The sequence below is a fragment of the Vanessa cardui genome, chromosome 1, assembly GCF_905220365.1.
Source record: "Vanessa cardui chromosome 1, ilVanCard2.1, whole genome shotgun sequence".
In the NCBI taxonomy this organism is placed as follows: domain Eukaryota; kingdom Metazoa; phylum Arthropoda; class Insecta; order Lepidoptera; family Nymphalidae; genus Vanessa; species Vanessa cardui.
In genome coordinates this window covers 7,675,845-7,702,878 of record NC_061123.1, presented here as the reverse complement: position 1 = coordinate 7,702,878, position 27,034 = coordinate 7,675,845, and the positions used below count along the sequence as shown (strand labels likewise).

The 27,034-nt window shown below is 31.4% G+C and overlaps 2 protein-coding genes across 3 annotated transcripts in view; one reads left to right on the top strand and one right to left on the bottom strand.

Moving 5' to 3' along the window:
- Positions 1–534: 534 nt before the first annotated feature.
- LOC124543872 (Golgi phosphoprotein 3 homolog sauron) lies at positions 535–9,179 on the top strand. Its single transcript, XM_047122196.1, has 5 exons — positions 535–839; positions 937–1,084; positions 1,373–1,471; positions 1,703–1,878; positions 5,819–9,179. The coding sequence occupies exons 1-5, from the start codon at positions 654–656 to the stop codon at positions 6,065–6,067; spliced, it is 858 nt and encodes a 285-aa protein (XP_046978152.1). The 5' UTR covers positions 535–653; the 3' UTR covers positions 6,068–9,179.
- Positions 9,180–11,443: 2,264 nt separating this feature from the next.
- LOC124544307 (C-Maf-inducing protein-like) overlaps positions 11,444–27,034 on the bottom strand; it is a 32,620-nt gene continuing 17,029 nt past the window's right edge. The window contains exons 2-14 of one of the 2 annotated variants that reach the window (XM_047122804.1): positions 21,864–22,097; positions 18,848–18,976; positions 18,575–18,625; positions 18,426–18,497; positions 17,602–17,691; positions 15,866–16,104; positions 14,987–15,205; positions 14,334–14,604; positions 13,870–13,968; positions 13,634–13,789; positions 12,639–12,794; positions 12,290–12,434; positions 11,444–12,200 (exon numbers count right to left, since the gene is read on the bottom strand). In XM_047122804.1, the coding sequence (XP_046978760.1) occupies positions 12,076–12,200; positions 12,290–12,434; positions 12,639–12,794; positions 13,634–13,789; positions 13,870–13,968; positions 14,334–14,604; positions 14,987–15,205; positions 15,866–16,104; positions 17,602–17,691; positions 18,426–18,497; positions 18,575–18,625; positions 18,848–18,976; positions 21,864–22,097 (1,986 nt within the window). In that variant the 3' untranslated portion in view covers positions 11,444–12,075. The remainder of the gene's footprint in view (positions 12,201–12,289; positions 12,435–12,638; positions 12,795–13,633; positions 13,790–13,869; positions 13,969–14,333; positions 14,605–14,986; positions 15,206–15,865; positions 16,105–17,601; positions 17,692–18,425; positions 18,498–18,574; positions 18,626–18,847; positions 18,977–21,863; positions 22,098–27,034) is intronic. The other variant, XM_047122812.1, reaches the window with a different exon arrangement.

Below are 27,034 nucleotides of genomic sequence, written 5' to 3'. Positions count from 1 at the left end.
TTGAAATTAAATTTTTTTAAAAAAAAACCTACGGTGTCTAGTTGTCATCGACATTACGGGATCGTTTTGAAAAGTCGATTGTGCTACATTACTTTCGCAAGGAATGCAGCACAATCTGGGTCTGTGTAAGTCCCGCTCATCAGATATTCTACCGCTAAACAGAAGTACACAGTATTGTTAGGTATTATAAAGTTAGCTCGGCAACTTGATGTGCATCATCTCATCTCACCTTTTTCGGACACATCTCTGCAGATATATGATAACATAATTACACGATAAAACATACTCTTATGCTCTAGGAAGAAATGAAATAAATTCATTCAAAAATTTTATTAATAAGTAGGTTGGGTTACTATGTGTATTTGTAAGAAAGATAAACTAAAAGTACATTCAATCCAAATATAAAATTTAATATTATACTATTAATCAGCTTTCTGAAAACTACTTTATAAGTATTTTATTTCTTAATTTCTTTTAAGTAAAAAAATGTGTAGAAAGGAACGTGTTTTGTGATCGTTGATCGGCCATGTTTTTCTCACAACATACGTCGTGTGGCAAACGTCAATGATAAGTTTACTCACTGTTCCTAAAAATCATCTCATCAGCAAACAAAATACAAATTGTTTTTATTTTAGTGCTAATTAAATGCTAAAATGAATCGTACTGAAGGATTGGTACAACGAAGGAACGTTGTAAAGGAAAATAATTCGGACGGAAACAGGGAAAATCACGATGTGGACGATAAGAAAAACGATAAAAATTATGATGACGGCGATTCAAAGGAAACTCGACTAACACTGATGGAAGAAGTATTATTACTAGGATTAAAGGACAAAGAAGTAAGTACTGAACGCCAGTTAGTTGAATGACAATTAGAGGAATACTGTATAATGTTTCATAGACTCGACGTTCAAGATTAATCGGCATGAATTTTAGGGTTACACATCATTTTGGAACGACTGTATTTCGAGTGGTCTAAGAGGATGCATCCTGATCGAATTGGGTTTAAGGGGACGTGTAGAATTGGAAAGAGCAGGCATGAGAAGAAAGGGACTGTTGTCTAGAAAGGTTATTGTAAAATCTGGTAAGATATTGTAATTACATTTGCATACGAAAACATAAACGACCTACTTCTCAGCTTTAAGAAATATTTATTTAAAATTAGATTATGATTAGTAGAAATTTCATTATATACTATTTACCAAGGTAATGGAATTTTTGCATTTTTAATAGTATAAAAAAATCTATTTGACATTTGTTTACAACAATAACACAGTAAATGTTTAAGTTATATATTGTCTGTATTACTGATATGTGACTAAGTATATTAAAGTTTTATAATATAAAATTTTATATCAATTGTGTGTTCCAGATAATCCAACGGGGGATGTATTATTAGACGAAGCCTTGAAACACATGAAGGATACTGATCCCCCTGAGACAGTACAGAGCTGGATAGAATATCTTAGTGGTAAGTTTTATCTTAGTCTTATTAGTGTAACCTAATTATAACTATTGGACCACACTGATAACACCAGGTTGTATTTTAGCAACATTTATTTAAAATTAATTAATTAATTAACCTTACTATAATTTAATATTTGTATATTCATGTGGAATCATTATGAATGCATAATTATTTACTGTTTCTAATTAGTGAAATATTTAAATTTTAAAATAGTATTTTAATGTTCTCTCATAGGTGAAACATGGAATCCAATGAAATTAAAATATCAATTGAAAAATGTCCGTGAAAGACTGGCGAAAAATCTCGTTGAGAAAGGTGTACTAACTACTGAAAAACAGAATTTCCTATTGTTTGATATGACAACTCATCCACTTACCGATAATGTCGTAAAATGTCGCTTAGTGAAAAAGGTATGTACAACCCCAATTATTATAAAAAACACTATTAATGTATTTATGGACATGTTATATCTTAGTTCCCAGTCCATAAATATTAATTTGATTAAATAAATCAATCTTAGATTACCACTACTGAAATATAAGATTCCTTTAACGTATGTTTGATTATCGAATGGGCGACCTGATGCTAAGGGGTCATAACAGTCCATAGAGATTGTCCATGTAATAAAGTTAAACCCTTTTCTTTGGTAATGCACTACCAATTTTGGAGACTGAGATGTTATTTCCTTTGAGTAGTAGTTTCCTGTAGATACATTGGCTGTCTCGTCCTTCAAACTGGATAACATTAATGCAATGTATTATTAAGTATTGCTGCTTGGTGTTAGAATTTATGCTGGGCTTGTGATACCGACCCAGAGTCGCTTGAACTGACTTAGACCTTTACGTACCTGTTTATTTCATTTATTTAAAGTTAAGATAAATAATTGCCCTCATTTACTTTAATCTATTTAGGTGTTATTTTTTAATTCAATATTATCAAATTAAAATACATTCTGACATCTGGAAAAAGTCATAAATTATATTTAATAATTGTCATTAATAATAAATTAACTAAACCCGAATGTAAGTCCCTTAATATATTATAACAGTAACTTGTTTATGTTCAGTATGAATGTTACTGACAAAACAGTTATGAAATTGTTAAATGGTTTGTTATTTAAACATGATATTGAATTGGAATGATAACACTGGCATGTTACATTTTGTTGTACTCTGGTATATAAATTCCTGAAGCATAAATAATCTACTGTTATTTCATATCAATTATTTTTATAACATATCAGGTAATTGTATGATAAAGAAGTAATATTTACTTGCCTAATTATATCTAAATTGGAAACTTAACAAATTTCTATGCGTAAATATTTTATCCATGTTTGATGTGTTTGTGTGTTAATGTGTGTGATTGATTTTGATGTATTTTTTCGAGATTGCCCAGTGGTTAGAACCCGTGCATCTTAACCGATGATTGCGGGTTCAAACCCAGGCAAGCACCGCTGTTTCATGTGCTTAATTTGTCTTTATAATTCATCTCGTGCTCAGCGGTGAAGGAAAACATCGTGAGGAAACTTGCATGTGACAAATTTCATAGAAATTCTGCCACATGTGCATTCCACCAACCCGCATTGGAACAGCGTGGTGGAATATGTTCCGAACCTTCTCCTCAAAGGGAGAGGAGGCCTTTAGCCCAGCAGAGGGAATTTACAGGCTGTTATTGTTATGTGTCGTGATTAGATTGGACCCTATATTAGCAACGGAGATATATTCTTGTCAGTGCCATGAAATAAATTTTATATTTCACCTATATAGTTGTGCATCTAATTGCTTATATTATTGGTATTTTCAAAATAAATTGACAGTGGCCTCAAACGACTCTATAAATAACAAAGGTCAAATAAAACACGCTCTCGTCAAACGCATCGATTTTCTGAAGGCTTTGATGAAATATTACCATAATTGACAATGCAAATTTAGCTTGAAAAGATAAAAGCGAAAATGTAAGTGTTTTCGAATAAAACTAAATATTTTTTCTATATTTAGAAGTTTATCTGTGTGAAAGACGTGTCTAGAGAAATATTTTAATTGTTTTTTAAGTTGTAATTTACTTTGTGGTTAGGCAAGGTTGGCAGGTACCACCTATATTATACCGCGAAGCAGTAATTAGTATTGTTGTTTTCTGGTTTGTACGGAGATTGAGCCAGTGTATCTACAGGCAATAGGGACATTGTAGTTCAATACCATTAACCTAGTAAGAAATTCTTAAAGCGTCAATACCTATGGGCGGTAGTAATCGACGGTACATATTTCTTAAAAAAATAGTTTGTTCGTGAAATGTGTAAAATAAAGAAGTTTCTGAAATAGTAATTACATTTAAACATAGTATGAGAAATATAATCGTATACATCTATGTAAGTTTAATGGATAAAATATGTTAAAACTATTTTTCTTATCTAAGGATACACGGAAGTACTGAAAATCAATCTTTTACTTTGATAAGGAAAGTTTATTAAATGTTTTAAATACATTATTAAAAATAATACTTAGGCAGTGACTTCAAGTGGCTAATTTAAAAATATAGCTATGAAGGGGTTTTTTTTTATATGTGTGTGTGGTTCGCCAAACTCTGTACAAGCTACCTACCCGTCACGGTTTCTAATGAGTAGGATAAGGGTCCACATAAAACATTTATATCGTAATACATATTCAACCGCAGAGGCGCAAACCTGCTCCCTGAGGGCATGATTTTTTTCGACATCCTCAAAAGTCTCAACACATTCTACTCAATTTATTCATAGCCATAGTAAATATTGTACCTAAATCCTCATAGATAATTCCGCCCTTGTGTGAAAATGCTTTCGATAGTTGTTGAGTTATTGTCTTTCAGAAAGACAAATAGATGTGACGGGGTACTTTGTTTTATGAAATACTAGTAAAATTCGCGGCTTCGCTCGCATGCAATTCATTTTGTAACGTAAATACAACAAGAATTTTAATTAAACTCCTTCTCCCAAAATTACCCTTTCAAAGGGTGAAAAAACTAGTCTACGTCCGTCCTTGAAGTTAATTTTCCAAGGTTTTCAAATCAATCAAGATTCAGAGCAGTCAGACAAACACTAAGTTATTTTAAGATTTATAATATTAATACATATAAATACGACTGTACCTACTTCATGAAGTGGTTATCCTTGAGCACCCTGAAATAAAGTTCTCAAAGTAGAAAGCATTGATGTGGTCGATTAAGTAACAATAACAGCCCAATATGTGATTTTACTTTTATGTGATATCAATCTTAAAATTATTATCAATTCATATTTCAATACTGTGTACTCATCAAGACAAAAGTTGAGTGTAATTTCGTTTGGGCGTGTTTTTCGATTATTCTGATGATCTTTCTATCAAGAATGGAAAATCTTAAAATTATATTTATGCATAGTAAATATGTTCATGTAAGTTAATATTGAAATATGCGTAATCCGTGAGTGCTTGCTATTACGCGGCGATTGATTAAAAGTGCGTTTCAATAACCCTCATGAGTCACTAGCGATCGATCAGCATCACTATATCTTATACTCATATTCCCCGTAAATGCTTAACGCGCCTCTTCTAGGTCGTTTGATGTTAGTTGTTAATCTATGGAGCGACCTTTCACTTCATAATTTGACTCTTCGTTAGTGTAAAATTGACCTTGTGAAACACTTTGATATTGCATACTTTTCCACGTGATATATGTTGTACGTAATATTAATTGTTATTATTTACAATAATGACGATTTTCCTAGGAAAATAAGATAATAGAGAGTGCACCTGTGTTTGCTCTCAAAATTATATACATATATTGTTATTTTCTGCGTATTATATATAGCAGTATTATACTCCTTCTATTATATTAAAGTTGGTTGCACATTAAAATGTGTTGCATGAGCATATAATAAACCAGTTCGAACCCGAGGTCCTCCTCAGGCTTTAGGCGCTGGCTATATCGGGTTTTAACTAGGATCTATGTCAGTAGTACTTATTTCCTTTTTAAGATTACTATAGATTAGATTGTGAATTGAATGGATATATCGATTATGGAGTATTTAAATAACACAAAAAGAGCATATGAACAACAACAGCCTTTAAATTCCCACTGCTGGGCTAAAGGCCTCCTCTCCCTTTGAGGAGAAGGTTCGAAACATATTCCACCACGCCGTTCCAATGCGAGTTTGTGAAATGCACATGTGGCAGAATTTCTATGAAATTTGTCACATGCAACCTGCATCCTCACGATGTTTTCCTTCACCGCTGAGCACGAGATGAATTATAAAGACAAATTAAGCATCGGTTAAGATGCACGCGTTCTAACCACTGGCATGAAGCATATGAACAATCTCTCAATATCCGATTACAGGTCCAAGAAGCGGCGCTCCGTCGGTCAATCGTTGACGTCGCCCACGCCGACAAGCGCTCGTTGGCGCTGCTAATGCTCGCTCACTCGGCGGACGTGCTCGAGAACGCGTTCGCGCCGCTGTCCGACGAGGACTACGAGCTGGCGACGAGGCGCGTTCGTTCCCTACTCGATCTCGACTTCGAGGCAGAGGCCATGCGACCCGACGCCTGTGAAATCATGTGGGCTGTGTTCGCGGCATTCACTAAATAGCATCAAATATCCGTCTAAGCCACTGACAGCTGAGAGAATAATTTATAAATTGAAAGGTAATTATTCCAAGTGGCTAGAAATATTGAAATGTGTGAATCGTGTGCAATGAAATAAACATTTTACGGTATATAAATTAGTATAATTAGATACACTTGTACAGAAACTTGATTGACTTTTTGTGATCAGTATTAGGTTTAGATCAGTTGTCCGTTGGAGGATGTCTTCAGATTGATAAATATTGTGTAACGAAAATGGAAATTAACAATAGATGAGAAAAAGGATATAATAATTTAATCTATAAACTGGTTTCGATTTCTTTGTACGGAATTTCTAAACTAAACTTGATAAGCAGGACAAAAACTATTGCTATCTCATTTTTCGCTACTCACATAAGGAATAGAAAAGGATAGAATGAATTTTTAGTTTATTTTAGACATTGCGTACAGAAAGAATGAAACCACAACGGATATCAGTAGATTTAATGAAACTGGCACAAAAGATGAGGAAATTTGACAGAAACAGTCTAGTGTGTGTTCGGTGCATTGACATTTAGCAATAACATATTTGAGATTCAACTTAACTCGGATGTTGCAAATTAATGAATTATGTATTACTAATTATATATACATATATATAGGTGTATCATATATTATACTTAATGTCTAGCATATATATTTTTATATATGTATAAATTATGTATGTAATATTTGTTGTTTAAAATGTCATAAGAATTGTGATTTGTGTTTATTGTGTTATGCAATTATTACATAACGATAAAATTTTATATGTGTATAATATTAGAATAGTTTTAAATTTAGCTAATAATGTCATATTGATTTATTAGAATAAGTATTTCGAACTTCAAAAGTAACCGCTTGAAATTTTACAATGTAGTTAAATTTATTTTGCATAGTGATAATAGTAGTTACGAATAAAATGTCTAGGGTATCTAAGAAGCATGCATATTAGTATATAATCCATTATAATGTCTAAATCGATCCAATTTTTATTACATAACTAAAACCAATTGCATTTCACAGTTGCCGACTGTAAATTTCACGTTTAATTAAACATAAATGTAAATTTACTTTCATAAAAATAAATACAAGAATAAGATTGTAAATGGTTGCCTGTACAGACCGGTCTTAAGGATATCAATAGTCCGGTTGCAAGCAGTATTCTGGTATTTTAACCTCATCAATTTTAAGAGACCTGGGTCCCGCTTCATTCCTGGTTCAAGACTATTGTAGCAGGGATATTGGCGAGGTACCCCTAACGCATCCAGTGGCATCCAGGTTTCTTTTGTACCATTGCTTAAGACAGGCCTGAGCCTGTCAATATAATACATTTTTTTTCCATATAAATCATTGTACGTGCAAATCAGAGCGTGCCATTATATTTAAAAAATATATTTATATATATTTGTACGATTCGGTTTCAAATCCATTTATAAAATCATTTTCTTAATAATTTTAAATTAATATAGAAAACAATTTGGATTATTTTTATTTATGTTAACTTAAATTAAATAGAATTAATTTTTAAACTAAATTATATATACTAGTTTAAGTTCAGTTTCAACTTGCCAGGTATAAGATCACTATTCGAACATTTATCAATAGAGTATCCATTATATCAGTCAATACGTTATAAATAAATCATTGATGAAATATATTCTACAAACAATATTTTGTACACAATTTGTCGGTTCTATACTGTTGACCATGGAGGAGTTCCTTAGCCTGGAAGATACCACCAGGTATTTTCAGCGTAAGTAAAATTCTAAAAGGAAGAGGTCAACAATTCTACTTGCAATATTTCATGCATAGAAACTAACAAACATTTGAAAATTAAATAAAAGCGTTTTTTTTAAACAATGACTAAAGCTGTTTAATATAGGTATTTATTTTCTTAACGAAACTGTAATTGAAAAAGAAGGCAACTATAAAGAAAATAATACATTCTAATATTAAACCTATGTTATAAATTACACAAAATAAAAGCAATTAAAACCAATAAATTCGAGGTGTATTCGTTGCTTTGAGAAATAATTTAATGTATGTATTTTAAAAGATAAATGTCCATAATCGACTTGAAATAATATATTCAAATTCTAAGGCAACGTTGTACCGTTTGCACGAAATGTTTGTATAAATCTCTATACTGCCACAGCTATTATTGTTATTTTATAATACGATAATAACTGGATGGATATCAATTCTTCATTGTGATAGCGTGTCTCTCGTTTAGGATACCTAATTTCTAATTTATTTTAATAATTTTCCAGTGGATTTGTCAATATATTTTTTTTACTCAACACATTCTCAAAATATCTATAGATTTGTAGCCAGTTATAATACTTAAATATAGATTATTTTTATCGGTATACTATCCGTTTTTTTGCAATAGATAATTGATTTTGGATCTATTCACTCTCTAAGGCCCCTATGTGTCAAATTATCGCTGTAATAATATGCTAAAAAAAATAAAATGTTACTTATATTTCTTTGCTGTCTGTACTCTCAGTCGTCTGACGCACACTAAGATAATTTCACACCACATACTCATCTATTGCACGCGATTACACCTTCGTGAGTGAACAGATCTCTTTATATTTGATTATATTTTTATTGTTTTTACAAATCAAACCGATTTCTGTATATCGTACATAGTTTGGTTTATGAATTAACTGTTAATATAAGTATTTATGCGCGCTTTATCAGGCACCTACACTCACACACACACACTATACACACTTACACATACATACAAAATCATACAAACAAATATATATTGTGGAAGTAGATGTATGAGAACATAAAAAAATATTGAATGTTTTATACAAGTTGTTAATTAAATTAATATTTACTTATAAACATTTAATCATGAATTGTACATAAATGCTTTTTAAATGTAACACATGTGAGTATTAAGTAATACACGGTCAGGTAAATTTTGGAAATGTGTGTTTTGTCCATCGATGTTGACCTTTGACGTGTAGAATGATGAATTAGAATATTTGTAGTATTTTATACAAAATTATCTTAACAGAAGCTCTAATTAAGTTAGATGGTATCATATAGTCATATATTTTCTCTTTAAAATAAAATAAGACCTGTAAATCGAAATAGTACTTTAAATGTCATTTTTTTGTACTAGAAATTGCAATAGACATTTTTTTTTTAACATTACAGATACTTAATATTTTTTTTTAAAACATGGTAACATATCTCCTTACCTTAGAGTTATTTGACCTTTTTTGTAAGTACGATTCCAGAAGCAGCCTCACTGTATTTAATTCGTCTTGCATCGATTGGTATAAATTATTTTTTAATAAATTGAATAGTGTTGCTAATGAATGTATAAAGTTAATGTTAAGAAATGTATCATACACTATTGAAAATTACTCAAATATAATATTCCTTAGAAAAATAAACCTATTATTTAATTTCCACTTACCTTCGCTGAGTTACTGACATTGTAACAAAAAAAAAAAACTTTTAATCGCTTAAAACATGTAGCAATTTCCTATAAAAAATAGATCACGAGGTCGCAACTTGAATTGAAATATAAAACTGCAGTTTAAATAAAATTGTTATAGTGACGTAAATTAAAAACAATAAGTATAACAAAATAAATTTAATTGACGATTCAAATCATCAACGAGTTCAATAACTAATCTGACCAATGTATTGAGATTATTTCCTAATATTATTTTTTTATTCCTTTGGTAAAAGTTCTGTCTTTACATGTAGTCGTTTCAAATATTTTCATATTAATTAGACTATTTGTAATAATTAAATAAAAAAAAAAACCGAAACAACATTTTATATGAAATACAAGTTCCAGAATGGGTGTAATTTTTTTTTGTCCTGACTATTTTATAGTATTGACTGGGACAGTTGAATATTTGAAATTAATTTCTTTTCAGAATGCAACAAGTTTTTATGAATATTAAAATGGGCATAATAATGTAAAATAATATATTTTATTATATATTTTCAGAGGTATAAAAAAATTGTTCACACTTACCGGGTTAGTCATATTCCGTGGCTTGTATAAAAAATATATTAACGAGTTTTATCTAAATTAAAGAATAAATTAAACTCAGTAATAATTATAATTATGAACTTTTATTAAAAAAAGTCATTAAGTCTTAACCTCTTTATGAATAATTATAATTTTAATAAATCTAAGTGTGCACAAGAAATTATAATACATTGGCCACAAGTTAATCAACGAGTTGGCCATCCATTACAATCTTATTCAATAATTATAGCTAACGTACATAAAGACAATAATTGGAGCTAGATTTTTAAAAATAAGAGAGACAGTACAAGCTTATTCAGTTTAAATTTAACAAATAATATTTAAAATATATAGTTTTTCCTAGCAAACCGTGAATGAAACATTTTTATTGAGGACACTATGAGATCTTTAGATTATTTCTTATAAGTAAATCGAAGAAGCTTGTATCGAAAAATAATTTAAAAAGTTACATAATTAAATTCGATGTGTCCTCATTTATCTTCAAGTATATCTAATCCTTATTATCTACGCAACACAGGATCGACATCAGTTATATCCAACTACCTACGCCTCTCATACAGTCTCACAGCCCTGTCGACCTTAACAACCTTAAACTAACAATACTTACATTTAAGCGTATTCTTTATAATGCAAATATGACTATAAATTTACTTTATGTCACTTTATAAAATTATTTCCATCTTTGGATCATAATTTCTTAATTAATAAAACTGTTTACTCCTTGCACATTTTCTAACTAAAATTACAAGGTGGGAAAGTTTAAATAATCGTTTCAAAATAATTAAAGATAAATAAATTGCTATCGAAATGTATAAAAAATAAATGCATAACATGTAGAGTACATTACTAATATTATAAATGAAATAATTGTGATTGTAATTCAAGTTAAAGATGAAGACGGCATTACCTATGTTAAGAAATAATTAATTAATAAAACCATTACATTCTTCGTTATTTTTTAAACGATAAGATTTTTTATAGTGTACAATAAATAATTACAAAACTAAGGACAACTAAACGAATAACAAAATCAACTAGACTCGAAGCGTGAGTATTTCCGGAGAGACTTAAATTAGTTTTATGAGTATAAATATGCAAAAAGACATTATGAAGTGTTATGATCCCACCTATTATTATAATGTCAACATTTTATTATATTATCTCCATATTTCAGCATCCGGTTTGACTTATTGCTCATATAAATATGCACATTCAAGGTGACGACATAACAAATAAATAACACATGGAAAGGTACAATAATCCTACATGCAATTCTTATTGCAAATTATTAATACATAGTTATGCACCGTTTATTAACAATAATTCCTATTTCTATTTCCTTATATTTCCTTCTTAAATGGTATTCTATTTTATGGTTTTTGAAATATAAAACAATATGATAATAATTACTTTCTATTTGGTTTTAGGCTTACTATGTACGATTTGATTGTAGGTACTTATTATACAATGTAGATATTACATATTTGATAAAGATTGATGAATCTTTATAACATACATGTATGAAATAATCCTAGTATTGAGAGCACATTATAATATATTAAATTGTTATTGAAAACTATTAAATGGATTAAACTTATGCCTTATCTTGAACAAGTAGGAGTTTGTTTGAAACAATAGAGATAACATTTGTAAAGACGGTTATTATTGTTTGTTTTAGATTGAATGCGTAAGTTAAATAGAACGAAGATATGACTAGGTGTTGTAATGTTTATGGATTTCACGTTTTGTATTGTGCTTAATAATTCTTAAAAATAATTCTTAAAAAATTTAGAAAATACGCGAGAGGAGATTGTATGTACTCTTAGATTCATTGTACATATATATTTAACACAATTATTAATTATGTAAATCGGCCAGCGAATTTACGTTCCGAGGTCCCAGTTGTTTTATATCAGGGTATCCGGGAAGGACATGGACCGGCACGTCGGAGCTCGCTGTCACCACGCCTCCGTGTACCGGATGTCGTACTCCTGCAGTTGCGGCAACCTTTGTCGTAATATTTCAAACGCTTCCGCTGACAGCTTCGTGCTGTTCAAATTTAATCGCCTTAAACTTGATAGCCCTAAAACGTCAAAAAAATGTATTAAGAGGATATTTATTTTAGTTCAAATATACTTATATATTTTAAGAGCATTAAATATTTAAAATTACCTGACAATGCTTCGATTCCCTTGTCTGAAACTGGAGTTTCGCAAAGATTAAGAACTTGCAGACGTGGCAGATGTTCAGCTATGAGTTGTACGCCGCTATCGCCGAACTTCGTAGCCCATAAATTTAAATAGCGCAGTGATGGTAACTAAAATATTAAAACAAAAAACTTAATTTATTCAACCGAGATTTAGGTCAACTTTTATATAATAAATTCACTATGAATACAGAAGACAGAAGTGTACGCAAAATGAACTTTAATTATTTATTATTAAAATTCAATCAATTGAGAATTATTATTACATAGTGTTGCTACTACACGAAGCTTGAAAAAAGATAATTAATTTTCCACCTTTATCAAATGATGAGCACAGGCGCTGGTGACGCTGGTGAAGGCCAGGCTGAGGCACTCGAGGTTGCCGAGCGCGCCGGCGTCCAGCAGCGCTGCCACGTCCGCATCCGTGGCGCGCACCGGCAGCGCCAACCGACGCGGCCCGCCCTGAGCCTGCTGTTCACATTCTATTTATTAATTTCAAAATAAAAGCGAATCGGTGCCTGCAACGGGTAACCTTAGATTATTACTAGAAAAGCTTTTATTTTAGCAATTATTCAACAAGTATTTCTACGAAATACCCGTTGAAATTTCACGCCTTCATAATATTAGTACAGAGTCCATACTCTAAAAGTAAGTCCGTCTGTATGTTAAGCCTTCAGTTAATGTTAACCTTTGGACCGATTTTAATTTTTGGTTGATGTAAATATGCAAGTTCTTAGAATTTGCGGCATATAGGTTTCCTTTGACACGAGGAGAAACCGCAGCCATAAAAATAGCCTTAAATTAATTATCATTTAATGAAATTAATTGTAGGAAAAGCTAAACATTTATTCTTATATGGAGTTTCCTTTAAGAATAATTAAGAAATCAAGGTACTTTTCATCACAATAGCAGTTTATTAAAAACAAGAGAGAAAACTAAAAAATTAAAAAAAATTAATTAATGCTACGTCTAACTTTTATGTTATATATAGATTTTTATGCGGTTATATCAAAATATGGTGTTGGTTTGTGCAAGCTCGTCTGTCATTCTAATGTAAAGGGTGGGTGACGCAGATTAACTACAGGTACAAGGGACATGACATCTTACTTTCTAAGGCGCATTGGCGATGTAAGAAATAGTTAATATTTCTTACAGCGTGTCTATGGGCGGCAGTGACCTCTAATCATCAGTTGATGATACATATATCTTAAAACAAAAATAAATAAGTTAAAATAAGTGATATACGAGTTCATCAATTATGAAATTTGCCGTATTTTGTAATTTTGTAAGTAAGTAGATAATGTTCTTACCAATCTTTGTAGCGTTTGTTGACGTTCACACAGATCTTTGTAATACCGTTGGCCCAGTTCAGTGCCTTGCAATGCGGCGATTATTTCGAGCTGCGTTTGTTCACCACTAGCAACTTCCCATTCTAGCATTAGACATAATGCTTCTAGTGCTGCCGGCTAAAAATACAAATATATGTAAAGATTTATTATAATAAATGTTTTGTTATTGTATGTGTTGTGTGATGTATTGTACTTACGTGTTCAGTGAGAGCCACTATTACGAAATCGGGTAGATGTTTGCTCATGCTTTGAAGAAAACTTTTTCGCTTACAGCAACAGGCGAGAAGAGATTTCAACTGAAAGCAAAACAAGTGTCTGTTTGGTATTGTGCTTTAGATATATAAACAATAATTCGTCATTGTATGAGCCTTAATGCTATTACATACATTAATAATAAATATTTTTCATCAAGCACGAGGTGAATTATAAACACAAATTTTACTTATACACACAAAAACTTAGAGCTTTTATTACAATCTAAAAGAACTAACTAATAACATCATATTTTTTTAGTCCATTCAATAGACTATTGAGCATAGCTCTGCCTTAAATCAGCTCTTGTTAGTCTCAAAAATATTTACAATAATATTGTTTCGTGGAATAACTACTGTTTCTAATATTACGTTGTAAAAGTATTGATAAACTTTTGAATATAATTTACCATATCTCCCCAAAGTTGGCACAGTTGTTTGTGTGGCAGTGACAGCGAAGGATCCGAAGGTGCCGCGACCCGCAGCCACGAAGGCGGAGAGGGGCGCGCGGCGCGGGCGGGCGCCACGCACGTGTGCGCCGCGCAGCGCGGGTCGCTCGCCAGCCGCTCCAGTACGCTCCCGAGACGCGCTGCCACTCGCGGACATCTCAAGGCGCCGGCGCTAAAGGGCACAGGCTGCAGTACCCCACCGACTACTATTAGCCAGTCGTCGTATTCACACCTGAAAATTATTTTATTTGTTTTTGATGTTCGAAAAAGGAGAGAACGGGAAAATAATTTATTGAGTTTGTGAACGATAGCACACCTTGGGAATGATACGATCGCCTCCTGGCTATTTCATCTCATATTAAACTGTTTATTTATATAATACATAAGACAAACAAAATAAAAAAACCCGCTGAGTTTCTTTCGCCGGTTCTTCTCAGGTCAGGGTATTTTCTTTCCGAACCGGTGGTAGTGTTTCAATTGACCATCAATAAGAAAGTGTAATGCTTCTATATTGAATAAAGATATTTGAGTTTTGAGTTTGAATTGATGTTTGAAGACAAAAATATAAGTCGTGTGAGTGTGGATCCAACTATAATAATCTTTTGCGAACTCACATATGCTCTAGAATATCTGCAAAACAGAGCACTTCCAGCTCGCTGTCGTCGCAACGATGGGGAGCGCAGTCTTCGCGATAGCGGTCGTCAATCGCAGCGAGCGCGACGGACGCGAGGTTAGGCGCAGCACGCGGGTGCGGGCACGCGGCGCCGCTTCCGTGCGTCACTTGCACGAACCGCCGCACGAGGTTCTTGCCGGAGTTGTGCGCGCTGAGAGCACTGTAAAAAATCGATAGCCATTGAAAGAACGTCTAATTAAATGTGATTAATGAACATTTTATCATTTAATATTTGCTAAGTTTTATATTTAAAGGCGATGGTATTTTAAGAACATATTAAACATTTTTTTTATCATCCTTATAATGAAAATATAAAAGCCGCCGATTTGCATAAAGGCATCATTTAACGTAATTTTTTATGTTTTATTTTCAAGAAATCAAAGGTAAAATTATACTTGCTTGATTGATAAACATTCTTGTTTGGAAATTTTGAGTGATTTAGCAATTTGAATTTAATAGACAGAAATTACTGTAATTATTACGGATAAGTAAATCGAACTTAATAGAGCCAAGATTTATAAGAAATCAACTTCATCTTAGCTCTTTTTTTGCTTATTTTAAAATAAAAAAAAAACTTTACAATATTTTGCACATATAAAACCATGTAAGTTTTACATGGTTACACGATGCTCATACACCACGTAGCTTAGTGCATCATTAGTAGGTACGAAGGTAAATAATGCCTCGTAACTATTATAAAATATAAATAATGCAATTAGCTAACGATCTTTGCCTTGACACTGTCCCTAATTATTGTTAAGAATTAAATTGTTCTGTCTTGTCTTTGAAATAAGATGGATAAGTTGGTGTTGAAGGTTACCTTATGTAATCTCTGACGAATTGGCGAGCGGTAGGTGCTTTACCGAAGTCTACATTCCTAGTTAGCACACGTCGGACTGGCGGTGCCAGCGCAGGTAGCGGGGCCGAACGCGGCCTCCGGCGACACAGCCGCGCTAGCAGTGCGCAAAGCTCGCCGTTCACACAGCGCTCCGCCAACAACGGCGCAGCGACGCTGGTTACATTCTCCGCCCATTCTTCCCAATCTTGACCATCCTTATTCTAAAATTAATTACACACATTCTTTACATTACGCAAAATAATAAAATCACAATTTTATGGAGGTTTTATCTTACCCACTGTTACTTATTTCTGAAACATGTTATACACAAAAGAACATGTTTTATGGTTTTTGTTTATTCTATAATTTATATCTTAGGCCGAACATATATTTATTTTGCACAATTTTATCATAACCTTGCTTATGATTATTTTATCGCGTAGTTTGACGTCACGACATACATTATTTTGTATATTTGTTCCTCAATTACTGCAGTAGTTAACGCTTATACTAATTAAAGTCGTATTTGTTAACGAGTTGATAATGATGCCTGTAGATAAATATGTTAACTACGTCAATGCCCCTCCAATGACTGCCGGCTTACAACAGAAGTAATGGATGAGAGATGTTTCAAGAGAGAAAAGTAGGAAGCAGTTTTATAAGGACAAATACGAGACATCCGCACGTCTCGTAAATACTTAGATAAAAAATATTAAGCATACATTGACGTAAAGTAATTATCGATTTAAATAAAGGCGAATGGTATTTTTTCATCTCAATGCAATTCATATTGTCGGTTTAATATTATTTACGATCTATTACAATTTTATTCATCTTTCTAAACGTGGCACAAGCTTGGAATAGTTAGCACCGGAGTGGTGCAAATGTTTATTATCCAATATTAAATATTTACAATTGTGAGATAGATAATATATATGATAGTGGCTCGGAGAAGAGTCTGCTGTAGGGATGCATATATAAGACGAGTTAATGAAGATCTATTCCTTTCAATTGTGTATACAATCCAGCAATTTATGGACACGATTCATTTCAAAACGTAAATCGATTCAAAAGTATGAATCGGATCATCCAGATCGTATTCATAATGTAAAAAATCTCGTGCTATTAATTTTTTTAAAGTCAATAAACATATTTGATAGTTGTTTATCACGAAGAAGCAAGGTTAGATACAGACAAATGCCGACCCACACAGTTTAACTTTGTTTATGTAACTAAGCAAAAAATTAATTACAATGCGGGTAGTTTAATAAGTACTCAATACTATTAATCATTGCTGTATTTTATTTATCTTTCGCAGTGTGATATTGTGTGTTACTTTAGCATATTTTAACATTAGTGGCCCTAATTGTATGAATCTAATTAAGGGTAAAATTATAAAAAAACTACATAATGCTAATTTTGAATCTATATTTAGGACATCGTTTAAAAGCACACGATTCGATCCGAGGATCGACTAAAAAGCATATCGATCGATAAAATCGATTCAGATAATACCGTCGTGCATCCCTAGTCTACTATCTGAGATAATAATATCCGTTAAATAATTAATGTTTATATTATTATATAATTATTTACAGCCACACATGTATACGCCACTATCAGAAAAATGTAAGTATTATTAATAAGACTATATTGTAATGTCGATACCGAAATGGTAAAAAGAGATCAAACTATTATGTTGATTTTATTAAACTCACCTCTGACAGTAAGTCAGTAAGAATTTGTAGAGGTGCACGCGTTACGCTCTCGTCTTGCAGAGGAGTTGTCATCACAAAATCCACCATGTTCTAAAAAAATAAACATGCTATATAAATGCAATAACATTCATTTCTTATAATTATATTGCTTTTAGTTATTAGCTGTGCGATGCGAATGCTTTATTTGTATGTTTTTGTATAATTACGAACTCATGCGCAAATGGAGATTTCCTTTGCTTTGCATAAGTGTAAAGTCTATTACGAACTTATCTATTATCAACTAATAAGAATAAGTTAGGAAGGTCAAATGTTCTCGAACTGGACTTTCCCGCTTAACAATCTCAGTGTTCGAGGAAATTATATAAGATAGTCTGTTAATTCTACTGATCAGTACAGTATTTAAATGCAAATACACAACATATGAGCTCTACAGTTCGTTAATTAATGATCAAGCCAATATATTTTAAAATTAATTATTATTTTTGATATCCTTTTCAGATATCCTTTTCTCTTCCTTCCTCTTTAGTGCTAACTTACTAATTTCTTTATTGAAAAAAGGCTTTTAATTTGATTTGACTTGTACCTCTGATGTGTAGCGTGTATATGCAAAATCTACTATTATAGGTTTACTTAACCTATAATTGTAGATTTTGCATTTATTAAACTAATTTTACTTGTTATACTTGAAAGTGTAGGCTCATTTTAGCATATAATTTTTATATAATAAAACATATAATAATAAACGAGTGAATGCAATTAAAATAATAAAGTAACCTTGTACACAGACTGTTATGTTTGAATAGGCTTTAATTGCTAACACTAACCTTAAGCTCTTTCAACACTACTTCTTTCCTGACAGATTTTGTTAAGAAATTGCGATATCTTATCATGTTTCTCTGCAAATAAAAATATTTAAATAAGATATATGTATGCACATTAAATGAATAAGACATTTCATATATTTTTTACTTACTCGCCACACAATTGAGTAGTACCATTGGTCCCGTGTATAAGCGTCATTTGCCTAAAAATATATTCTTATTATTTATTGGTTGGAAAAATAAATAAACATACTTATATATTTTATCAACACATTCGTTCATCGATCGAAATTCGATCATAATTATGAGAAAATTCACCATGAATTAACTTTAAGTAATTTTTTATTGGTAACACAAAAATCAAACAAAAAAAAAATCTAATTATTAGCATATTTAGATATAGATTTATAAGAAACTTTACTTGCCTGTAATAGAAGTGAACCATGAGGCATTACGATCCGTAGGCAGTATTTCCTAGCTGGATCCCATCGGGAAATACAGTAAACCTCTTGCATGCAGCTATAGGATAGGGGACGTTCGAGCAATCCCGAAGGCTAAAAGATAATTATAACACAAATTAATTTAAATAAAGTTTATAAGACAAAAAATGTTTACGTCATATTTATATTGCAAAGGTCATATTTTTTTTCGAACCAAATGTCATTAATCTCTTTAATTAAACTAGTCCGATATGGAATTTCCCATCAGAACACTGCAATTGGACTTTTCCTTACAATACGTAAGAAACCGCCGTTTTCTGGCGACGAATTGGCAGCAATGATATGGAGGATTCATTTAACCTCCTTGATGGTAAAATTAATTGTCTTTTAGTGCTCACTTATACTCCATGAGCAATTCCCGTGTAATTTTTCTCCTTTCGGCCCGAATTAAGAAGGTGCTGTATGTCACATAGTTATTTAGATATTTTAATAAATATTGTTTCGTAGAAATTACAAATTAAATTTAAGCTTGAAAGGCAGTGAAACTACAAATCAGTTACTCATATAATAATATTATATACTTAGAACTTTTCAAGACGAATTTATACTGCTAGTATTTAGTGGGGCGTTACAAAATGTTTCTTAAGAAATACTGAGTTTTAGCGCGGAGTTTGAAAACTGGCAGTGCTTACAATCCCTTTGACCCGACCTCTTGTCGGTAGTCTACGATTTGCTGCCTCATTGGATCATGAAATATGAAGGAATAGTCCTGCGCTTTTAATATGTCTTACTCTGTCTTATATCGCCAAATTTTCTTGTACGATGTTGGTCGAGCGGTCGCCATAATGATTTATAAATCCATAATAGTAACGAAATTCATAAAATGGAGAAAATTTTACGTGACCTCTATTTATTTTGCACTTTATTAAAATAAATGCAACAAACAGTGTTATCGTCAAAGTTTTGGCGTTTCGGAAATGATAAAAACATTTTGAACTTGACATGCACGCGCGTGCGCGTGACTGCGCGTGTCTAGATAAGGATTGCATAATATTTGTTTTCATCTTTGATTCTGATTCAAGTCCAAACAGAAAACTAATCAAACTAGTTTAGTATGAAATAAAAAAATGCCATTATTTGTTAAGTAAAATCAAAATTGATCTCGACTTCCTCGTAGTTTGATTATTATTCAAGCCTTTGCGTACCCGACCACCAGATAAATTTGATTTAAATTGAATTTGCAAATGCAATGCGAATCATCGAAGAATCATGTTTATATTTATCCGTCTGTATCAATAATGTAATATAGCTAAACCGTCCGTCTATATTCATTGAGGCCATCAGTCAACCTATTTAAACGATCGTTGCCCATTCATTATTGTACGAATGAAGATTAACAAAAAGATGATGATGAATGAGTAATCAATTTATAAATCCAATACAAAGATGTATTCACACATCGGAATTAGTTACTATAATAATAATAATTACGTCATCTATATGTATACAAAGATTTTGAATGCGAGTCGTGAAATAGGGCGCCTCAATAATGAGTATTGGGGCAGGCGAGGTCGCGGGTACGTTATTTGTCTGACGTTGCAGAGCAACGGCCGCCGGGGCGCGGGCCCAAGACACGAGGTTGTCCATGACGTCAGACTCATGCTCATCATATTCGGTGGACTTTCGTTGGCCGGCATTCTGATCAGCGCGGTTGGCCTTTAATACCCTGTCTACGTAGTTCACCTTCAACTGATTATTTCTACCGAACCATGACTTTTGTAATAATTTATTCGACTATATTATCTAAAATATTAAAAAAATATAATTTCTTATTAATAAACATTTCATATCGATGTCAAGGATCTGATATACAGTGTGACGTTGGGTAGAGTTAAAAGAACACAAAGACAATCATAAATAAAAAAGCTATCGAATATATATGTTTCTAATTATATAATAGGCGGACAGGCAAATTGACCACCTTTACTTGGATACTTTAGATATATTATACATATATATGTATATTTTATACATACACAGCCTTATTTAAAAAAAATAATGGATTTCTATGGTCATTTTACAACTCGAATACTAAATGGAAAATTAAAGCCAGGGCCGACTGGTAAAAATATACCAACACAAGCTTAGAAATATATAAATAAATAATTATTTATTTAATTTATGTTATGTCTGCAAATGTTATCGCATTTGGCAGTGATTGATATGCTGTACATAATATAATCAATAGAACTGTACACAGCTGTATATTACATCGCATACGATCAAGCAATTTGTATTTAAACTAGACATTGCCCATAGGACACGACGACGCACGAGCGTTTCGTTATCTGCTCGTTGACCTCATTGAATTCACGATAAAAAAACAATTGTTTAATTTAAATATCAAACGTCATTCACAACATACATGTACCTAATAATAATTTTAACATAAATTTAGATTTTCACGGCAATAACTTTAAAATGTTACAATGAAAACAAATACGCCAAGTGCCGTAACTGCAATTGAGCCGAGCTGTAGGTACTCACTGCTCAGCTCTACTTGCAGATAAGAGTTAATAAAGTGCTTCTAGTAATTGACGAGATTTATTCAAGGCTGCATACAAATAAATTCCTTGAGAATTTAACATAACATTCAACGTTACACATAGTGTTTCGAAACTATGAACCGAAAACATCTAAATTAAATGTATTTAACTCGAAAAAAAAAAACACGCAACGATGAATAATGCGATAGATTGACGTTTGTTTAAATTGATACAGCTGGGACATATGCATACATACATATCAGAAGTTATTTAAATATTAAATTCCAGGTGATAAGTTATTTATTCTTCGAACGTCTCATTTCATTATCCATAATAAAAAAACGGGCTGCTGTTTTTGACGGACGAAATATGCGAAAGGCTATATTTAGAAACACGTGAGGATATTGTTTGGTTCATTCAGAAAAGCTAAACGAATACTTTCTCAATTTACTTACAGTTTTCGACACAACGTGATCTTCTAGGAGTGAGAGAATATGGGTTTCCCATCTTCTGAAAAATTTAGCACCCAGTATCTTGTCTACAACAGTTCTAGTGTGCTGGAAACAGCAGACCCTGAGCGCTCCTTCCGTCGCCAGCTTGTACCGTGGTCCGGGCGGCGGTAACGGCACTCCTGCGGTATTGTTACTTTTCAGGCCGCTGCTATCGGCGCAACATTCAGGACTGGAGCCCTGTTTGCGAAAAAAAATTATTAACATACGTATAATCGGTAAATATATTAGTCGTTGATATATTTCATATTAAATAATAGTTATAGTTTAAAGAAATAATAATCCCTTTTTTCTCAGTCTAATGCATTGCTTTAAAAATTAATGTGTAGTCGTCAAAAGTCAAAAGAATAATAATTTACAATTTTTAAATCATATACATTTGCTAGTTAATTAGGCAATTATAAGAAGGTTAAATTAGACTATTTTACATTAGTTTACAAATTGAGTGTTAGTTCTTTAAAATTTAACATGATTGATTAAATATAATTAACGATTTCGACATTCATGTAAAAAATTGTGTAATTTATTGCTTTGACGAAAATCAAAACAAATATCTCTAGTTGACAATTTCATTACTTAAGCCCTTCTTATAATGACTCTATGTAAGATCTATAAAATAGTCAAAAATGAAAATGAAACAAATTGGACTAAATGTATGCAGACAAAAATCATTAACACATACCTAATCCACAACAACATTTGAATATTTAATTTACGTTCCAGAACAACCGCGCGCACGCACGAACGCACGTACGCACAAAATCGTGTAAAAATAAGTTCCCTCGCATTGTGTCATTGTAATGAAACACTGTTTAGGAAGGCTAACACACTTTCCTAGCTTAGGGAATCAGGTTTCCATTTCATTTTTCATATAAAGTACGAAAAAGACAATTTTAAATAAAAGTAGCTCATTTATTTCGTTAGTTGACTTGCTTAGTAATGTCCAGAATATAGCCGTGGTCGCATCGAACCTTGCCCAGAGCTCTAGAACCTTTAAAATTTTTAAATTTATTTTCGTATGCGCGCATTTGTGTATGTTTACCCAATAGTCAGGGGCCATCTGAAAATCAGTGCTGTGCATTAGCACAGCTTATACTGAGATGAACCCCTTACTACACTGTATTCTTTAAATTTAATTATTTTCTTCTGTATAATCTATTTAATGTATGTGTGTAGCAAAATAAATGGTTTAAATGGTTTAATAAAATATATATATATATATATATATATATATATATATTTTATTAAACCATTTAAATATATATATATATATATATATATATATAATGTATATATATATATATATATATATATATATATATATATATATATATACACTTAATTTAAAGGTATTGTTACAGTAAAGGTTCTAGAGGGAAAACACGACACGTGCTGAAAGGACATTAAAGTAGTTAAAAGTAGAATATTATTGAGCAGTAAATTAAAGTCGACATTTTATTTGGAATAAATATATTTTTTTCCTTATTGTTAATGTTGATAATATTGAAGATAGAAACGATAAAAACTTGATGTAAATTGCAAACATACTTTCTATATCGGTTTATAGGTCGCATTGTAAAAGAAAATATGAGATAAATGATCTACTTTTTATGAACAATGCAGTGTTTCAAAATAAAGTGAAAAATGTATACATCTAAACGTGACGGAGATTACTCGGTTGTTTGCGTTAAGATTAGTAATGACAATGAAATATTAAGAAAGCAATCTTAATGTTGCTTAATATACAAATATAGATATACTATGTATATATAAATATGCTATTAAGTAAAACGTTTTTGAATACAATAAAGTCGCCATTAACTCAATTGTGAAGTTTTAAATTTTCATTCATAAAGCGAACATAGTCTAAATTTCAAATTGAGACAAAACAGAAAATTTTGTCGACATATTGGAAACAGACGGATTCAATGTAAGTTCTTAAAAAATAAATATTGTTTGGAATATAATTTATTAAAAATCTTTATTTTGTCTTCTCTTTTTCGAGCATTCTTTTATATTTACCATTGAATAAACTGAATTACTTGAAAATAAAAACGTACAAACCCAAAGCTGTATCAATATTTTTACATTGTAATTAAAGATTAGTTATAAGTACACGTAAAATATTTCAAAAAAGGAATTTGCCTCCAAATATTCCTCCTCTCTATATAGCACGATATGGACCCGGGTAATAGTTTAGAGGTTTGAAACAACATTTTTCTCAACTCAACCATAAGTTTACCATTTACCATTTCTTCTTTTGGGTGTTAATATTAGCTAATTAATGTTATAATGCTAAATAAACGTATGAAGTATATGTTAAGTTAAAAAGTAGCTGTATTTTAATTTAAGAAATTTCAAAATTAGAATCCTCAATTATTCAATAAGCAAGATAAATAAATTCTTTTATAATACAATAGTAATTAATGAATTTCATTTTACGTCATTTACATAAATGCTCTAAATATTAGGAGGCATATAAACCTAATTAACATTGTCATCTTGTATTTGATAAATTTTCAACTAATATTCTAAAGTCATGGAAGAAACCAAAATGTAATTAAAAATTAATCAATGAATGCACGTTTAATAATTAACAGTATTATGAATACGTTTTTAGAATAGTAGGAAGTGGTTTCTTAATATATTATTTTATGTAGGTGTAAATTTTATATTCGAAAGATTTTAAACGTGATTTATATTTCTCACTTCCGCATAAAGATTGCCAGACATGTAACCAGCTTGTATTGGAGCTGTCTGAATAAGCTCCAAGATTTTGTTCAAGATTGGGACATTGATAGGCCTTTACTTTACATTTTATTTTGATTAGTTTTTAAGCATACGTTATCAAAAACTATGCGTTAACGTTATTATCAACATTATATGTCAGTAAATAACAGCTCGCAGATTTGTCAATTTCAATCATTAGCAATATACGAATTGAATGTTGTGTGTTAAATCTTATGAAGATTTTTTTTTAATGTCCAAATTTACTGACACCATATAATAATATTCTAACCACTCCCACTAGGGGTTCTATGAGCGAAATGTTATTTCTGTTGATCGCTCAGGCTATATCTGTTACTTTGGTTCATCTACAGATTCATCATATACGATTTGATATCGTGGGGATACTCCATGTATAGCCCTCTTTGTGGTTCAGTTGACCTTGAGGTAAAATAAAGAAATATTCAATGGAATTATACTTATATTGAAAATCTATAAATAGAATCACGCAAAACAGTTGGCCTGCTATCGTTACAGACTAAATAATAATATTGCCAGTACTTGATATTATTAAACGGAATTGTTATTTTTAGTTACCAAACCATAAAAACAGAAAGCTGCCTCATTAAATACAATATTCGAATTAATAATATGTAAGTAATATCCGTAAAAGTATATTGTGCACTATTAAGAATTTATAATTAATATATCTTTATTTATAACACAATACTTTACTACTTATTTTCACTTTACTTTTACTTTCAAAATTCCGTTAAGGTTCGTCATTCAAAACGCCATTTTTTTTTCAAATCCATATTGAATATCACAGATTAATCAAGCTCTCGACTTGATGCTGTTTATTCTGCTTTTTTCCTCTTATGATTTTTCTCCTCTTTGTCATTAGATTCGGAATAAGAAATGTGTTATACTATGTTTTTAATAAAGCTGAAATAGTACTTATATTTTATACGAGTGAAACTTATCTCGATGAGCTTATAGCACGGTTTGTTTTTTAAATAATGTTTGTTTTCACGAGCGCGTGTTAATGTGTTTACGTTTGTTCTTCGGTCTCGCCAGCTAACTAATTTCATCTGACCTGTAATTATGGACTGAACCTGTTTAGATTTTCATTATATTCACTTTTCATAACAGTTTTCTTGTTTTTTTCCTGAGTTCCTATAATTAGTGAATTGTAAAGGGTTTTAAATTTGTTTTTTTTTGTATTGGGTGAATGAAAAAGAAAATTTTAAATGTATTTATCGATAATCCTAATAGGTGTTCCGAAAGCTCGTTTTACTATCGATATTCGATGTACTCTATATATGATTGAATATCCGGCTAAAATAAAGAATGTATTGACCAATTATTTCCATTAAAAATGATTCCACACGGGTCTGAATTTTATAATAGTATTGACTTTCGATGGGAGCATTTCAGGTTGTTAATCTATAATAAAACAAGCGACCCGCGCCGGCTACGCATGCAGTGCCGATACTTAATTAATACTACAGTTTTTTTTATTTACGATATCACATTAGAAACTTCTAAAATTATTAATATTTCTTTACTTTATTGGGTCTATGTATAATCTTGTATAATATAAAAAAAAAACCTTTTTCTCGAATCACTCTATATATTGAAAAAAATCGCAATAAAATCCCTTGTGTAATTTTAAAGATCTGCTCATACATAGTGACAGACTAGGGACTAGGGACTTTGTTTTATACGATGTAATGATAATGATTGCTAATTAATAGTGCTAGTAGTTAGGTACTTTTGTATTGTTGTAATCCAGTTTAAAAGGTCAGTGAACCAGTGTGACTACTGGCACAAGGAACGTAATATTTTAGTTCCCAATGTTGGTGGTTCATTGGATGTCTATTGGGGACCAATTACATTAATAGCACGTGCCAAAAAAAATAAGGTGAGCGGAAGCAGTGAATGAAAAATCGAGATAGCTCCTTGATTTGTTTATGTGTGCTGTCTATTCGTAGACGGAAAGAATTTCGGTAAAGTCGTTATAAATAATTAATGTTTAATTGTTTATTTTTTGATGTTAGATTGGTGTCGGGTTTTAATTACAGTTACATTCCCGCAGTAAAGAAAGGAAGCCTTGGGTAAAGAGATGGATAAGACCGCCCGTTGTACAACTCATCAAATATTTTTTTATATATTTTTTGTATTATTTCTATCATGTTTTTTGAGTTTCATCCTTAGTTTTCTGTATACTATGTTTGTGATGTACAATTGTACAATAAAGTATTCAATATACGATTAATAAGCCTTTTCCCAGCGCTGGGATATTAAGTCTCTTATTTTACTTTACTTTATATAAATATTTATACAAATCAAGATTAGAATTAACGAAAAATTGTTTATCCAAATTCGAT

What these genes read in the sequence shown, in the direction of transcription:
- LOC124543872 (XM_047122196.1), top strand. Translation starts at nt 654, where the DNA reads ATGAATCGTACTGAAGGATTGGTACAACGAAGGAACGTTGTAAAGGAA. An exon ending in TAGGATTAAAGGACAAAGAA is followed by an intron (nt 840 to 936) that starts GTAAGTACTGAA and finishes CATGAATTTTAG; the next exon opens with GGTTACACATCATTTTGGAA. An exon ending in CTGGATAGAATATCTTAGTG is followed by an intron (nt 1,472 to 1,702) that starts GTAAGTTTTATC and finishes GTTCTCTCATAG; the next exon opens with GTGAAACATGGAATCCAATG.